Consider the following 18,654-nt stretch of genomic DNA (forward strand, 5'->3'; position numbering starts at 1 on the left):
TTCTTAATACCGAATTACCGAGAATTTTCCAGGAAAATTATAATTTGTCCCTATATAGATTTATTGCTCATGATTTTACTCGTCAAGGTGGTTATTTAAAATCAATGTGAAATAAAATATCGTTTTCCGAATAGGAGCCACCTTCTGTCTACTAGTAAAAATAATTTTTTTTTTTTTAAAGGAACATTCACATAAGAGACAAGATATACAAGAAAATATTTCCGAAATATTCCTTGCTTCCGCGGAACGCTCTCTGAAGAATATTTCTAGTGGCCCATAACGATGTATATAGGTGAAATATAAGTAAGATAGGTAAGTATAATATCATTTTTATATATTATGTATATAAAACAAATGACCATTTTCTTTTAGTGGAACACGTAACGGGTTTTGTCTTCCATGACTCACGGCCGTTACCCCCTCCTCGCCAAAAGCGGTTCACGGTTCTTCTCGTACTCTGTCTATTTGGTATTTATATAGGAGTGCATTACATTATTATTATTATATTGTTCCACGGTACAGAGTATTGTATAGGAATGCGGCGAAGAATGTGCCATTTACGCTGGGCTTACATTATATACCTACGTCCTACACTATATAAATCATATATATTATATATTATGGCGAATTACGAAACCCGACGACGACGAATGATGCGCGGCGACGTGACTCACCTATAGCGTCCAGCGATTCGCTAGACCCGTGAGTGGTACAATACGAGTGTTCGGCCTTGATAGGGGCATTGCCCAACAGCGCGTCGGTCATCAGACGGTCGTGCAGCACCACGTGAGAATTCGACCGGCCGTTTCCGCCGATCAGCCAATCCGACGCGTCTTCTGTGCCCCTCAGCGCGTCATTAAAATCCTGCGGAACACAACAAACGTGAATGCGTTAAAAAAATGGCAGTGAACATAAAATATCTAAATGTCATAATATATACTACACATGCTTATAAGTATATACCAATTGATTATTATCTGAACGATGTGGGTATTCGCTTTTTAGGTAAGTCGTAGGTACACGATTAGGTCAAACAGACACGGAACAAAATAAATATTTACGCCATTACCTATACATAATATTTTATTAGATATAGGTGATGACTATATGTTATTAGATGATTGATGTGACATTCTCGACCGCGTTGAGTGTATTTTTTTATTTTTTTATTCTCATAATATAAGGTCAATCATATATAATATTGTAATAAATTAATATAAAAAACCTGTACGTTGGATATTGTTAGAATTTATCACCTGCAAGATAGTGGAGAAATTTTCACCAGACACGCGCAAACGAATGCTGCGCCTCCGGCGACATTTTACGACCACCGTATATACTCGAATAATAATCATGATTGGACAACTTCAAATAATTTGTCGGTACATTTAATTTGAAATCTGATGCATATGACGTGACGCCCACTCGAATCTATTTTACACAGAAACACTTACATGCATATTGTGTCGATATAATATAATAATGGTTCGTTTATATTATTATTGACGTCGTTTAACATTTAAAAATCAATAAAACCCCTTACAGAAAACCGTACGTGATGTTTGGACGTGAACATGTCACAACTTTAGAACATATATTTTGACGCAAACAGATCGGAGTCGACCGTGTAAAAAAAAATAACAATTTTTTGTCAATGAAAAGTAAACAACGCGTTTTAAATTAGTAAATAAATATATACAATATATAGCTATTCTACGACAAAATAGATAGTTTTAAAAATCCGTATGATAACTTTAGCATGGTATTTTCAAAATATAATTGCGTCGTATTTACAAATTGGCCATGTGCGTATTTTGAAAACAATACGATTATATTTTACAGCCAGGAAGTTAAATTAACATCTCAGAACACAATGAGAGCAATTTAATATTTAATCTCATTATATTGGTACCTATAGCATATTAAAATTTATTTTAAATCGGAAGTTTAGGTACCTATCTATATCATAATTTCATAAATCATAAGCATAACCACTATCTACGGTGCATGATCATATAATAATTGCTTTTAATTAAATTATTAAATTAAAAGCATTTTAATGTTTTTAAATATATATAAATAATATAACATTTCTTGTAGCTATAATAATAATAATATTACTCTCTTATCACATGATAACTGATAAGGGCAAGTATCACACAAAGTACTAAATGCATACCTAATATATATTTACTAGCGTCTGGTAATTGTATGCATTCATCAATTACCTAATTTTTTCACAGGTAACAAATGATTTAAATGATCTTGCACTCTGCAGACTGCAGAAGACATGAAGTCATGAATTTCCAAATTGAATGCTATTGGATTTTCGTTTAGCTTGTTTCCAGTTGACATTATGTTGTATATAAAATATTTTGCTTTAACCGAACAGAGTGAAAAACTAGTTTTTTGAATTCATTATAGGCTCTAGTACAATATTATCTCGCCAGTTTTCAACGACTAAATAAAATATAAGTTTATGTATTATACTTCATAATATTATAATTAATATATACAATAATTCAACAAACATTTAATTCCGATAATAATAATAATGTTTTTTTATTGTACCCATTGAATTGCATTAAGTATTTTTTTAGCGATGTTCTCGATGCTTTATGAGTAAGTTTTGAATAGCGTTATATAAAAAACATAAAAAGATAATGTGATAATATTTATTATGAAATAATCTCTACAGAGCTTCGCATTAATTGGCATCCAACTGAGTTTGAAATTCTTCCATGTTCATGTCGATGAATATCAAACGAATACATATTTTATACTATACTCGAAACTTCATTACCTTCTCGGGTTTTATTGGCGTTACTGTGTTGAACGTGGGGCCTATACATCCAAACCACGCTTGCGCTACACACATATTAATACATTATATTCATGTTATTTTTCCTGTTTAATAGTCATGTGAAGACTGAAGTGATGTGAAAAAACCGTTTGCTTACCAAGTTCATCATAGACGTAATATATTATATCAGTACACACACATTATAGTATTTTACCTATGCATGGGAGCGGAGTCAACTTGAGATTTCCCTCATAAAATCTTTAAAGACCAAACTCTGAACTAGAACGCTCCAAACATAAGTTGCGTACCTACTATATTTTCTTGGAAACACTGCGACTACAATATACACTATAAACGGCGTCGTAAAATAAAAAATAATAAGTAAGTACTAATTTATCATTTACATTATATATAAGAGAATACTACATAGACAGATAGGTGATTAACATAATTGATCAACACTCTACTAAGTGAAAATATTGGCGTAGTGTACTGTTATAATATGTATATATTTAAGAGCTATTACTTTTGGGGTACACGATTTCAGTTCATAACGATAAATTTGCAGCGGCGGTGAAGGCGAGAAATGTGCCATGAATATTTAAAAAAATATGTAATAATAAATACGTTCGGGTACATAAAATGCATCCGTCTGCACTCGTCTGGCCTTTCTCCACTCTCTTCTCGCGGTAGGTACACCTACACCATGGCCGCGTCGTTTGATCGTGCACTCACACAGATACAATGCATATATTATTCCATTATTGTTGTTAAGTATAGGTATAATATGTGTGTGTATGTATATAATATATATATATATATATACTTTCACCGTACACCGTCATTAACCACCACTGAAACTATATTATATTGTATATATCATACATATCTTAGTATAATAATGTATATGTATACCAAGACAAATATGTATTAGCGCACGCCTATACTATTGTTATATATTTTACACATACACACACAATGTGTATATATATATATATATATATATATATTAATAACGTTACACTCAAGTTTATGTAGAATATAATATTAGCTGTATAGTATATAATATAATATATGTACAGTGCATGTTCGTGGCTCTAAGCCACGCCCTTGCCAAATATTCACTCACTCGATTAACCGGTTCTTTGCCTTTCTCCGGGCCGACCGGCACAAATCGTTTCCTATAACGACCGCGATGTCGGCGGCGCGGTGTCCGCTATTACAGTTACCTTCAAATAGCGGTGCAGTGGCCGTGGTAGCGGCGGTTATTAAAAATGCAAAATTCCCATATACCTAGTTAACCGCGCACGCATTATCGTCATAAATTATACGGTGATATGGTATTTATCAAAATGTCGTACTTCGTACATATAACATATTCTACGAATCCGTTGCCGCAATCCTCCATCATAAGTCCATATAATATTATTATCTACACATTATAGTCTATAAAGTGTATAGAGCTTACACACGTTTCATAAAAATATACACTTAAAAACGGAATGCGAGAATCTAGGACATTTCCCTTTAGGACAGAACTGCAGAAGCGTTCACCCCGGTTCAAAATAAATCATCTATTTACGATAAATTGGTAACAGTTCCTTACAAAATTTGTCCGGCGAAAATGCTGAAGATTATGACGGTTCTTATGTCGAGTCCAGGGTCCACAGAGTCTGTTATTTTTTGTTTTGTTTCCGTTTTTATAAGTAATTTAGATTTTCCATCATGTGTTGGGAAAAGTTGAATTTATGTTTTGTTTTGTTTTCATGTCCAGTGTTGATCCGGCATTACGAAATACCTACCACTTTTTCCTCATACATTTTTTAAGACCCTGTATATATTATAATGTATAGTTAGACTTCTTAAAAAAATAAAATGTATTTGAAGCAAGTACAGTACGCTTATATGATCATGTGCATGACTTATAGCCATATATTTAGGCACCTAACTTAGATAACCTAGTTTATTATGGTACGAGTGGCGTAGTCAAAATTTACAAAAAGGGGCCAGGAGGGGATATGATGAAGAATGCAATAAATACCTACCCAATTTCTATCAATATAGTATACTATACTGAGTATGGGCGTGTATTGACATGAAGTCAATAAAAAAAATTAGTAAATAAATACTATTTTTTCTGAGCAGGACTAGGATAATATTATGGTGGTCATGATGGAAATAGTATCATCTAGCCCTCCTTGCTACGTAGAAAGTGAGTATGATAAATTATAATAACATAATACACATAAGCATATAGTGAGTTTACCGTACATGCATGCTTTATAATGTATAATATATTTACGTATTATGGTAACAATAATAATGCTCTTTTAGCATATAATTTAGAGACTATATATAATCTACGGTTATAGAGGATGTTTGCAAATCCGAATGCGATCGATCGGTTCACGCGAGTAAAACAATATTTAAGTACCTAGGTACCTACGCACAATATTAATATATACCTGCACATTAAAATATTATTATGTAGCTAAATAGGAATGAATTGTTCGCGTACAGAGGAGAAAAAAAACGGAAAACATATTTTTGGCACCTATGCAAATATTGTCAACAAGTACCTACGTGGGTGCTGCAGGCAGGCTGCACGGTTGCGGTGATTATATATCATACATATTACTATGTTTAACGCATTTGTTTGTGTGCTCGCACGCACTCGCATCGTGGGTTTAAACCATTAAACATAATATTCTGCTACATTGCGTCCGTTTAAAAATCGGAACTTTAAGCTTTGTACATGATAGGTATGTATGTATATGGTTCGACGATGACGATAATATTATGCAGGCTGAACTACGTACATCAATAAAGCCCAGTTTATAGGTATATACTTATGTATATATAAATATATTGTTAATAGCGAACGATTTATGTTTTTGATATTAACTTTTTATAGTCTTCCATTTTTTTTATTATAATAATAAATAATTTCAATGAGCATAACATTTATGTATAGTTACATTTTTGTGTAAATATAAGGTCGGTCTATTAAAAGTATTACCTGTAATACAAAGCATTAATTTATTCTGGATATATATATATATATGGAGTGTAAAAGTGCAACTTGCGATACAAATAACGTTTCGAATGATAAAAATATGGGATAACTCGTGGTATGAAACGTAGTCATTATCATATTGTCCGCAGTTGAAACCGACTAATTTTGTTATTGATAAAACACAATAAACAATAATTAATATATCAATTTTGAAAATTTCATGCATAAGGGTCGTAATAAAATACTTAGCATGACACAATTTTGTAACGGACATAATATCATATAATATATATTATAGTATCACACGGCGGTAACGATAAAAATTATACCTATTTTGAGTGTGTTGGCGATGTGCATTCTAGATACCATGTAATCGTATACATAACAATATACTGTTGATGATAATAATAATAATAAGACGTAATTGAATTTGTAAAGAGTTTCTGGCGCAATGGCTACGCATCAACGACGCGGCGCGGGGGAGGTGGAGCGTTTATAATATTGTATATTATTTAAGTATCATATCCGGTATTGTTCTACGCACACGGCGACGGCGTTTTCTTATTTTTCATTCGTTTATTTATGTTTTAATCATTTTTTTTTTTCAGTCGGTCGCCTTATCCGTAACGGAAGCAGAACCGGTAGTGATGGTGTTGTTATCACCGCGTGCTATCCTATACATATACAACATATAAGTTTTGATATCCTGCGTAACGGGAATTCGTTCCAGAAGAGGATCAAATCGTTTACAACACGCGAGTGTCATACATGTAACATAAAAATATGTATATAGGCACGTAAGGAAAAAAAACGGCAAAAACATGATCCGCGTGTAAGCGCGGCTCTGTCCGGGAAACGATCAGGCGAAAACGAATAATACATTATAAATTATAATGGTAGGTATAATATGTATATATTATATATATGTACCTATGGTTATTATGCGGTATACAGTGGTGGCATCGAGTGAAAAACAATATGCAGGATTCTTTTTTTTTTTTTGAAATACGACCGTCGCGCGTCGCGCGCTGCCGACGGAGATTTGTCGACATAATGTTTCATATATTATATTATTATACACGCCGTTGGTTACAGGCATGCCTAATATGCTATGGCGTACGCCGCGCGCCGATATCACCGTGCCATATATTATAATGAAAAATATAATATATGAGTACTCTCATATTATATTCATCGTCTGTATTATGGTTTTTTTTACTCTTTATTAATCGTAAACAGATATTAATATCGAATATTATTATAATATGTATCGTATAGACGATTATACGTTTGTTATATGCTTATATGCAATAATTGTGGGTATGCGTATGTGTGCGTACATCACAATAATGAACAATACAATAAAATGCTGCAATCATAATATACAACAATTGAATGAATAATATACGAAAATAACATTTGATTTGAAATAAAATATTTTTATATGAAAAACACAAAATACTAAACTGTTAGGACTTTGATTACTATTGTTTCCAACTAAACAAACATAAATGTATATAACAATAACGGCTAGAATTGAAAGGCGTCTCGCGAGTAAAAATCAAATTTGAAACCAATATCATTAATTATAGCTGTAATTAATAAATAGGTAGGAACCAATTTAAAGTTTTGATTTGCGGCGTAGAGCGTCTAACTGAGACAGGTTTTTATTTATTATGTTGGCCCACTACACAACTACTCATAAATGTTGTTATTCTTAATTCATCAGACTTTGTAAAAAAGATTTTTAAAAAAGCAAAAAAAAAATGTTTTGAAAAAATGGGCTTAGATAAATTTTATAGTTGGTACATTAGTGGTGACTGCGCCAAGTCATTAAATGATCTCGAAATATTAGAATGCTGTTATATGAATTATATATAATATAATATGTATGTATGAATAATCATAATATGCCACACACAAATACTGTGTGTGTATGCAGTCTATATTAAGTATATCAATAATTATCAGTAGTCCCATGTACCTTTAGTTATATATAGCAGCTACAACATGTCTGCATATATATACATACTTAAACAACAATAACAATAATAATAATGCACTTATATCTTTATCTATAATATATTATTATATTTTGAGCAACTATTCATCAAATTATTATTATTATTATTATTATTATCAACTATTCAACAAATCTATACTTCATGATATTAATTATTAATTCACATTTGATGAATTACATTTATTATTATATTGTGTTTGTACATATAGGTACTCAATTTAAAAAATTTAAAAACATGTTTTATTTAATACTTTGCTAGGTAACGCACAGTCGATTTCGTCGGTATCGATGTATGACTTAAATGTTTTACGGTGGCGGGGGAAGAAACAATTAACCTTCTACAAACATGGTTGTTATAGTTATTATAGTTATTAGCAAGGCTGGGCAAGTTAATGATTTTTTTTAACTCAGTTAAGTTAAGTTAATATGCACCAATTACAAAAAGTTAAAAGTTAAAAGTTAATTTAATTATAGGTTAACTCAGTTAAGTTAAAAGTTAATACACATTTTTTTTTAACTTTTTATTAAGTTAAAAAAAAGTTAATTTTTTTTTTTACACATACTTTCTTTTTTTACAAACCCTGAAACCCAAAACTAATTTTTATGACTATATAACAAATGTTTATGCTTTATACAGTATATTATTGTATTTCATTGAAGTTTTCATTTCTAAAAAAAGAACAGTAATTACCTATATATAACAAGTAATAAATACCTAAAAATAATGAATTAATATTATTTAATCAAGCCTTGTAAACAGATACTATTTGTGAGTGTGTGTTTGAAATAGAGTATTACTGTGTTTAATAAATAATCACTAAATATTGTATTAAATAGATACTAGGTATTACCTATATGGCTATATACTTACTAAAATACTAAAATATAACATATTATAATTTAAATAGAAAGATAATAAATAAGTTGAAATAGTTGGATAATATTTTATTATTTTAACATACACATTTCAGTCATATAGTTAAACTATAAATTTAAACTTAAATAGGTAGCATTAATCTTTATACTAAAAAATGATTTGACGTTCGTGTACAACCACAAGTTCACAACTGAATACTGATAAAATGTCAGGCCCACATCAGTACATCACACAAAATCAAAATATCGATAATTGGTTTTTGTTTATTTTTAGACTTGTTGGATTTATTTTTTCCCGAAATGACGACTTCGGTCGTCGATAACACTAATATACCCGCATGATATAGGTATAGCCATAATGCCATATATAGTCATAAAGGGACAATATTATGTCTATATTATATTTATTGTAACTTGATATAATTAATTTAATAATATAAAACCTTTTATTATAAATTATTTTCTGATGTATACCACTATACAGGGTGTTCCTTTAGAGTACAGAGTGATTAGAAAAATATAAAATTTTTTAAAATTAACTTAACTTATTCCATAAAATGAAAATCAACTCGTTAATTTCACGTTAATTAAAAAATAAATTTAATAAGTTAATAGTTAAGTTAATGAATATCCAAAAGTAACTAGTTAAGTTAAAAAGTTAAGATAAAATTAACTTTTTAACTTAACTTTAACTTTTTAACTCGTTAATGCCCAGCCTTGGTTATTAGTTATTACTATTATTGCATACAGCGTACTACAATGCATAGTAAAATAATCACTTTTATACTTATATGTACCTAACCAATGGTTTTTTTTTTTTTTTAATCATCAATTATCATAAGCAAATAGACATCTCGTGCGGAGGGTTTATCGCAGCGCATTGACACATAGTACATTAAGTTATAGGTATTAACTATGTGCTATATAATATTTTATGATCGCGAGTTACAACTATATAGTTTTATGTTTAAATTAATCACAAATGTATCGTACATATTTTTATAGAACGTCGCAACAGCGCTCTCAACGCGCTAATTAAATACGTCTAAAAAAAATTTTCTTTGGAAAAAATCCAACTTCGTCTGCTGCTGGAAACCAAGCGGATTTACCGTTGTCCGTTACCTACCTAGGTGACCACTATTTTCGATGGTTAAATATAATATACGTTTAATGATAGGATGCAAACCAACCGCCATTGAATATTTATTATAAGTATTAAGTAGATACCTATAATACAGACACACGCAAACGGAAATTTTTCGAGTTGTTTGTATTGTTTTTGATCAGCAAAAAGAAAATATTTTTTCCTTGAAATAAGATATTATATTGATTATATTAGACGGTATTATAATTTAAATCTTAACGTAGTCCAAAAAATTAACATTAAAATAAGTTGTTATTGCATGATGAGTTATACGATTGAATTTTTTTTATATTCAACTCAATTAAACACCGGATAATTTTTAATAAATATGTTCAAAAATTATTTTTTGAAATGTTTATTAGTTTCATTTCAGAATTTTTGTACGAATTGTTAAGTCAAATTAAAGTTGTTTATGTATACTTGAGTGTAATACTATTATAATATAGGCACTACCGTAAGTAGGTATTGTTCATATTACAATCGTTATTTGTTTTATCGTTAGTTGTAAAATAATGATTATTAGCTTATTTTATTTTGTATGCAATCCAACGCACAAAAGTATACATATAATATGGAATAGCAAATAAATAAAAATCAAGTTGATACCTTAAACGTATATTATATAATGAGCAAATAATTGAAGTGGAAAGTTATATCTTTGATCATAATATAGTTGGTCTTTATTAAATTTAAAATACAGTTTATTGGTGATAAAAGAAATCAACAAAAATATACAGGTACCATCACTTAATTTTAAATTACATAAAATAAAAATCAACAAATACAACAACTGTAGAGATGAGAGCAAATAAATGAATATTATAAAAACGTTCGAAACAAGTGGTTTGATTATAGTATTACACTGCTAGAATTAGTATATAGTATTAGCATTTAGCAATAAAATTATATCGACTGCTCGTGTATAATTTGTGACATTTTAGTCAATAAGTTAATTTAGCTAATAATAATATAGGTACCTATACTGATAAGTTCCAAGGAGAATGTAACAGAATTTGTTCATACATAAACCGGATTATTCAACGTGAATACTTATACAAGTATCATTTATATTTTGTACATTACCATTACCGGTTCCAGTCATAATTTAATATACTTATAAATTATAATTTATAATTTTTTTTCGCATAAGATTACCTTATAATATATATAGTATCCCTCAGTCTTCGGTACATATTTAAATTTGCATTTGGTTTTTAAATTTTAAGGATGGTAAGGGTAAATTTTATATAAGAATTAAGAAATACAATATAGGTACCTATCACTGTCAGACGACATTAACGTTGTTAAATTTACATATTATTATACGTTTTATCTGTTTTGACTTTAAATAAAATATTGTATTTTACGTAATATAGGTACTCATTAAAATTTGCTCATGCAGTTATATGCTTTGAAGGTAGGTACACAATATTATAACTTTGGTAAATTAGTAAAAAATTATATGTCATCTACTATATGGAAGTATTGTTTGTATACCATTTCTGCGGACTGTGATTATCTTGAATTAAAAAGGAAATGAACGGTTTTCTTTTGATAACAGTTTAAACAGTGCGTAAAGTAAGTAGGTATTACCGGTAAAACGATTTAATTATGTAATTAGCTTTATCATACTTTTAGACTTCTTTAATAATATAAAATGCGTTTCACACAGAAAACAAGACGTATAGGTACAATTTCTATAATTAGTCAACGAACGAGGAAAAAAAGAATATTAAAAAATATCGGTCTACACTATATTATGTTACTTATAACTGTAATTCATTAACTTCAAACGATATAATTACTAATTACTATACAGGTAAGTAATCATCTTGTGTTCAATAGACGGTTGTAATTTGTTAGCGTAAAAACCGCATATAATATATAGTTAACTGTGCCTTCTTGCAGTAATAAAATGTTTGACGCAGGTATAGGTAAGTAATACGAAGCCTTAAGATTTTTTTAATTAAAATATTAGTGGGCCGATTAGAGTACCTATAGTGTTTAATGCAGGTACGTAATGAGTATAATAGTATAGTATATATTTTATAATTTATAATAATATTGTATTACGATCGATGAGCTTAATGTTAATATATAATTGTAGTATACTTTATCGATACCTATTATAATATAATAGAGATAAATCACAACACACATTATGCACCTATGTCTGATACACCAAATAGGATTCTGTCGCGTTAACTGCAGTGTTGAACAGTGTTTTGTAGTTGTTTTAAATAAGAAATAAGAAATGTCACATTTTTCAAGAACATAAGAGTGTATCGACAGTGTTAATATAGACAATAGTTTAAAAAAAAAAATAATAAATATTTATCTTCAGTCGATTTTAAAATTGCGGAATTTCATGGAAACGTCACGGTCACGTTATCACGGCAAGACGAAAGTCACTGTGTCTAGACATCGTCTATGGAGGCTGTACAGAATACGGTTATAAAACTCAGAACAGAACAAATTCTGACCGGTATGTCGATTTTCTCGTCTGGTGATCGGCAAGCAAAACCTATTTGTTCGAACCCGGTTTTGCTTTCTCAATTGTTTGAATCCGTGGCGATAATTTACGACCATTAAAAAAATAATGATTAAACCACTGGAAGCAGAAGACGGGGCACCAAAATTTCGCCACGAAAAGGGTCTTTCAAGAGTCACAACGAAATCATCTTGCACGCATCACTCAACGACTTGACGTGGACGATTATGCTCAACGATCAATATAAATAAAATTATGGCAATGCCAAGCCAAATACGCCATTGTATATATATAAATATAGTGTTGTTGATTAAATAACAACAACAATACAACACAATATTAATCAAACACACTAATATTTTCAATACAATATTCGATGCGCTAGGAAAAAACGGTGCGAAATGACCGATTGAACATTCACGGTGCGTATTTCAATCACAATAATTATTAAAACAATAATAATATCATTGGGCCACGGTTTAAATTTTTCGATGTTCCGATTCTTTTCACAACAACGACCGCCAAAAATAATAATTCGTTAATTTCCTGATATTATTATTATGTTAACGCGCGGGAAGAACCTAAACATTACGCAGAAAATACTATACATACCACACGTATATTATTGCAGTATGGCACCGAATCGTTATAATATTTTACGCGATGTGAACAACACGTGTCACTAAGGACGTCTCAAGTCACCACGCACGCGGTGTTTGCTCGAAAAGAAAAATGCGAAATGTGTTTATCGAACAATGTCACGAATACATTATTATTGTTGTTATCACTCGCGCCTATGTGCATTAAATATTCTGTACTTAATATTATTATTGTCATAATATACCGTCGAGCAATATATATATATATATATATATATATTTATTATGATAGACAATATTGCACCTCATTGCACTCAGCACTGCAGTTCGGTTTTCGCAGTGTGCGAACACTACATAAGTGCTGTTGTTAAAACGATTGCTTAAATGTGGCGGATGGTCCTAGGGGCTTAGCCCCTAATGATGGTCGTTAGGCCCTTAAGTAGTATAACGGTATATTATAATTATAAGCTTCACCATTTTTAACAACAACTGCAGAGTTTTAACACGACGGGTTTGATTTGAATATTTCTGGTGGGAACTCGGCGCCACCATAACCCACATGTAGGGCCATCAAAGTATATTTCGAAACACCTATACTTGTATGACAATTTTTTTTTCTAAACGATATTACAGAACAACCGATTCGTGAAATTTTCAACGGGCAAAACTCACCTTCGGCGCCTCATCATCTTCACTCATAACGGCTATACATACTAATATGTGTGCTCATCATGTACGTACACGTTTGCAAGTTGTAACATAACGACTTCACACTGAACCGCGATCATAGTAAATCGATAGTATGCGATCGTGTGATTCGCGGCGCGAGTACACGTTCAAGGACAAGTTTTTTTTTTTAGCGACGCGAGTGATCGTCCGTCGAAAGCATTATAATATAATATTATTATTAATTTATTATTATCATAATAACGTGGCGGGATATACGATTATAATAATATATATAATACGCGCGCACAAGATATAGCGGGGTGAACGAACAACGAGGAACGGAAGGAAGTCACTCTAGGTCATTCACACCTGTCGAATATAATATTACGTATTTCGATATTACTGTACCTAGTTGTATATAAGTACATATGTATATTATATACATATTATATATTTATTTAAGTGCGCGTGCGTGTCTGCAGTGCGCGCCGAGCGGTGTTCATTCAGAACTGGTGTTTTCACGCACGCGCGTTGCGCACCGTGCACGCCGCGCATAACGGCCGCGGGTCAACGGGGCGGCCACATTCCCGTCCACATTCCAGGAGTGCCGCTCGCGCGGCTTGTCCGCCGCCGCCGGTCCGGTCGTCTACCGTCGAGCCCCCGGAGGCGGCGGCGGTATTTCTACCCCACTACCCCGACGATCGGCATTATATATCTTATCTCGTTTGCCACGGGCCCCCTGTAGGTTTTTGGGGTCTAACCTCCATACGTATATAGAACGCCCTCCACCGAAAAATATAATAACATTACACCACCACTCTCGTAAGTATAATATTATTATTAGATTATCGTTCGCCATTAACGCAGACGACGACGAGACCCGCGCCAAATTAAACGCAATTCCGGTCCGCTTTTAATGGATTTCACGTAGTAGGTGTGTAACATAATATTATATTATATATTATTGTACTGATATGTATCACGCGCATATAAACATGTCTGGGAAATGGCTATCCAACGACCCATCTATCACGTCCGTGTAGATCGCATCACAATTTTTTTTTTTAGTGGGTGGTAGTAGGGTGGTTGTGGTTAGGAGTGGTGCATAGTGCCGCAGTCTCGGGCGATTCGGTCGTGTCTATTCGAAAATCGTCGTATTGTACCAGCTGTGACACATATATTGAGAGTTGTTAGACGCATCCCTTCTTACAAAACTTGTAAAAGGTACCATTGCTTGCTCAGACCTGCTATACACCAACTTAATGTCTACATCCCCGCGTTAAATTCTCGGTCCTTTCCTATAATCATAATTCCGTTTCACCATACTTCTAATGGCTCCAACAACCCTATTGATCGTATATCTGCTGTATGTAATCGGCTTAATAATCATGATAATTTTGATTTTTTTTTTCATTGTTAATCTTATGTACCTATTTTTATTTAAAGTGTTATTTACTGTTAACTTTAATAATAACGACTTCGGGCGTTTATTCAATAAATAATAAATAGATATATATTATTGTGATCGTGAAATGAAAGTTCCTTTAAATACTAATTCACGTCCACAATGATGTTGATTTTGGTGAAAGAGCGAACTCTATAGTTTCTTGTTCCTACGGCAGCTTATATAAAGAAAAGGAACTTACAATAATTATATTTCTTGCCTCGTTCCTAAATAATTTTAAAATAGTATAGTAATCGTTGTTTAATTAGGTATAGTAATTTTGTTTTTAAAATGTGTTTAATTTGTTTATATCATACAAGTTAAGAGACCGACAAGACCACCGTGACTGCAGACTCGTCATTTTTGTTAACATTGTTAATTTTATTTTATACACTGTTTTAATAATATAGCTTATTAAAATATTAAATACATTTCTAAAAAAAAAAATATATATAAACATATTATAACGTTTGTCATAAAAATTGTTTAAATTCCCTATATTCATGATTAATGAACAAAAAAAGTACAAACAAAATCATTCTTGTTCCATCATACGAAATACGAACTGCGTTCCGATTAATTTCCTGGGAATTGAACGAAATTATTGGCACAATAAGTTCCTTTGAATGCTTTTCTTTCAAGCACTGCAGGTATATAATATGGTTAAAATGTAAATAATATGTATTTATATAAAAAAAAAATGTTTAGTAAAGTTAAAATTGAAAAAAAAAACACAAAAGTTGGAATCCGTATAATAATGTGCGATTCCTATATTACATAATGCTATTTTCATACACTTGGGGAACATAACATATTATTTTTAATTGTCGACGATTATTTTTTACCTATACGTGGAGTTAGCAGGTATATATAGCAGGTGGGAACTTATATGTATAATTTTAGGTATAGGTTATAGGTAACCTATAAAGAAATGATGACAAGACTGCTATGTACGTATTGTGTAATATTGTTTGTTGTACGATTTTTTAAAAGTGTTTTTTAAGAGTATTTTTCTGGCCGTGCGATGGGTTAGGTATACACAAAACTATTTTCGTTGTTTATATTTACGTATTTTGAACACTGCGCAGTGTATATTATATACTACACACGAACGACATATTTTCAAAAACGAAGACATATAATATGCAAACAATTGGAAAGTAGACACTTAACGCGTGTACCTCGCTATATAGCTGGCGATTACACCGAACATTTTTTTTCAACAAATAATGTTTAGTTATCTTTTGTAAAATACTCATATATATTTTACAAACGGTGGTAAGATGCATTAAATATATAGAAGGGGTCCTTACCTATGACATGTGCGTCATAGCATGTACACTGTAAAGTATTATAATATTATATCCTTAAGCTGCTCGGTTAATGTTTATTCATTCAATATAGAAACGAGTTATATCACCACATAATATAATTCATAAACACACGCTGGTTCAAGAGATCCGTGTTCGCGTTACATATATAAAATAGGTGTAATATATATAAATATATTAAATATCATATTATTAACGATTCATAAGTGAAAACAATATAATATTGTATTTAACGATTCAATAATAATCGATAAATGCTACCACCTATAATAATAATATGATGTTGATTATAATATTCGACATGCGAAAATGTGTATTTTAGCCGATTTTAAAACCGTATTATATTGATTGCATTGTATATCGATGCAACCGATTCATAATAACTTAAACAATCATTCGTCCGTCTATACACTATACAGCTTATATACAGCTTCAAAGTGGTAACAGTTTTCGACGTTTTAAGCTATTTTTTTTTTTTTAGTAGTATTTATTCCTCGATTCCGAAGATCGAGAAAATCGATTGGCTGAACCACAAGTCCAAATTAGCTGGTTGGTATACGTGCAAATAAAACATTGGTAGATACCACTATAATATGGATAATAAATAATCATTTTTTTTTTTACCACACATATCTACAAATGCAAGGAACTCCCACGTCTCCGAGGTTTATCCTTCACCTTGACATTAGAAAGTATTTATAAATAGACGTACATATTTTTGTTCTATAAACAATCCGATATGCAATTGTAATCACAACACATTGTACCACGAATGTGTAACAATATTAATTGATTATAATATTTTTTAGTGAACTACAATCCGTAAGCAGGTACAGCAGTAGATCAAATTTTATTATAGTCAACAAATAATAAAACGGAAAAACAAAATCAAATGTTTTGAAAATGTTTTCTAAATTATTTCAGTTCGTCCATACAGCCAAAAATTGTTATCATTGTGTTATTTCAAAACCAACAATTTCATTAAACAATACGACATGATTATGCAATTTTCGCTTATACTGACATTATATATATTATTATATATATTATATACTACTGCGTTGACGACACGATATTGTGTTGTTATTATTTCCCGTTCATTCAAAACATTTTCGTCCACATATTTTATAGTAATAATCTTGATCCTAAATAAGGTCAGCGAATATACAATTTTGTTTGTCGAAAACCAAAAGCAAATATATATATATATATATATAAATATAAAACCGATCAACACAGAAAACATGACTTTACGTATTAGCGTGTGTGAAATTTGCAATCGTGTTTGAAGACTATACATGCACTATATAATATGTGATATATATATAGATAAACATCTACCAACGTCGTCGGTGACAAGTTGCGTCATTGAGCTATACGGTTTTTAGATATGGCGCGGGTGGAGCTTCTCATCTGTGACCCGTTTTCACACGCCATTGAGTCCGAGTTTTCGTTTTCCTTAAAATATAATTTACGTAAGAGACATAGTCTAAACGCGAACGGAAAACGTTTTTTTTTCGGTGTGGGGAAAATTACATTTTTTTTTTTTTTTTTGTACCTACGAAGAAAGTACCTATCGCGTAATTGACCGCGACAACGACTGCCTCTTGGTAATAACTATATATATATGTCAACGAATTTGAGGAAAAATTCGCGACGATTGCTAATATTATTAATAATACCTATACTCAGTTTCGACAATAATACTAAGAAATGGAAAACCGAAATATTATAATATGATGGACAGCACAGCCACAAGTGGTTGCGGATATACTCGGTCGAAGAAATATCCGTAAAATAATTATTGAGTGATTGCTGGATGACTTGAAGTCATTGACTTCTATAATGTTGTGGTGAGTGCAGTAGTGGAATCCATTAAAAAAAATAATACCTCCATTATGCTACTATAAACTAATATCATATAAATGCATTTTATTATGCGTCAACGATCTCTGATGCAACTTGAGCGTCAACAGCGTTTCGAGGAGCACATATACCGCGAATATATAGTAACGGTACCGCTGTAAGATTAAACAATGGTATGCAGTAAAAGTTTTCATCAACATCGTCTATGTTTTTCGATTTATCGATCGATTAATGTGGTCTAATGGAATATTATTCTCTTTTGATTTTTTTTCTTCTTTTCTTAAGGTGTTGTTATTAAAACTTTTTTTTTCTGATTCCGGTTTTGGTTCAAATTCAGATAGAATCTTTACTTTTTTTTTTAGCATTCTCAGTGTCTATATAATATTATAACC

The 18,654-nt window shown here is 31.2% G+C and overlaps 1 protein-coding gene across 2 annotated transcripts in view; it reads right to left on the reverse strand.

Annotated features, from left to right (window-relative positions):
• Positions 1–18,654, reverse strand: part of LOC107169313 (uncharacterized) — a 52,462-nt gene that overhangs the window by 7,846 nt on the left and 25,962 nt on the right. Inside the window, exons 1-2 of one of the 2 annotated variants that reach the window (XM_089228594.1) lie at positions 1,257–1,370; positions 675–864 (exon numbers count right to left, since the gene is read on the reverse strand). In XM_089228594.1, coding sequence (XP_089084720.1) covers positions 675–864; positions 1,257–1,355 — 289 coding nt within the window. In that variant the 5' untranslated portion in view covers positions 1,356–1,370. Of the gene's footprint in view, positions 1–674; positions 865–1,256; positions 1,371–18,654 lie in introns of those variants that run through there. The other variant, XM_089228593.1, reaches the window with a different exon arrangement.

The sequence above is a fragment of the Diuraphis noxia genome, unplaced genomic scaffold, assembly GCF_037042655.1.
Source record: "Diuraphis noxia isolate RWA-SAM2 unplaced genomic scaffold, SU_Dnox_SAM2 contig0005, whole genome shotgun sequence".
Lineage (NCBI taxonomy): Eukaryota > Metazoa > Arthropoda > Insecta > Hemiptera > Aphididae > Diuraphis > Diuraphis noxia.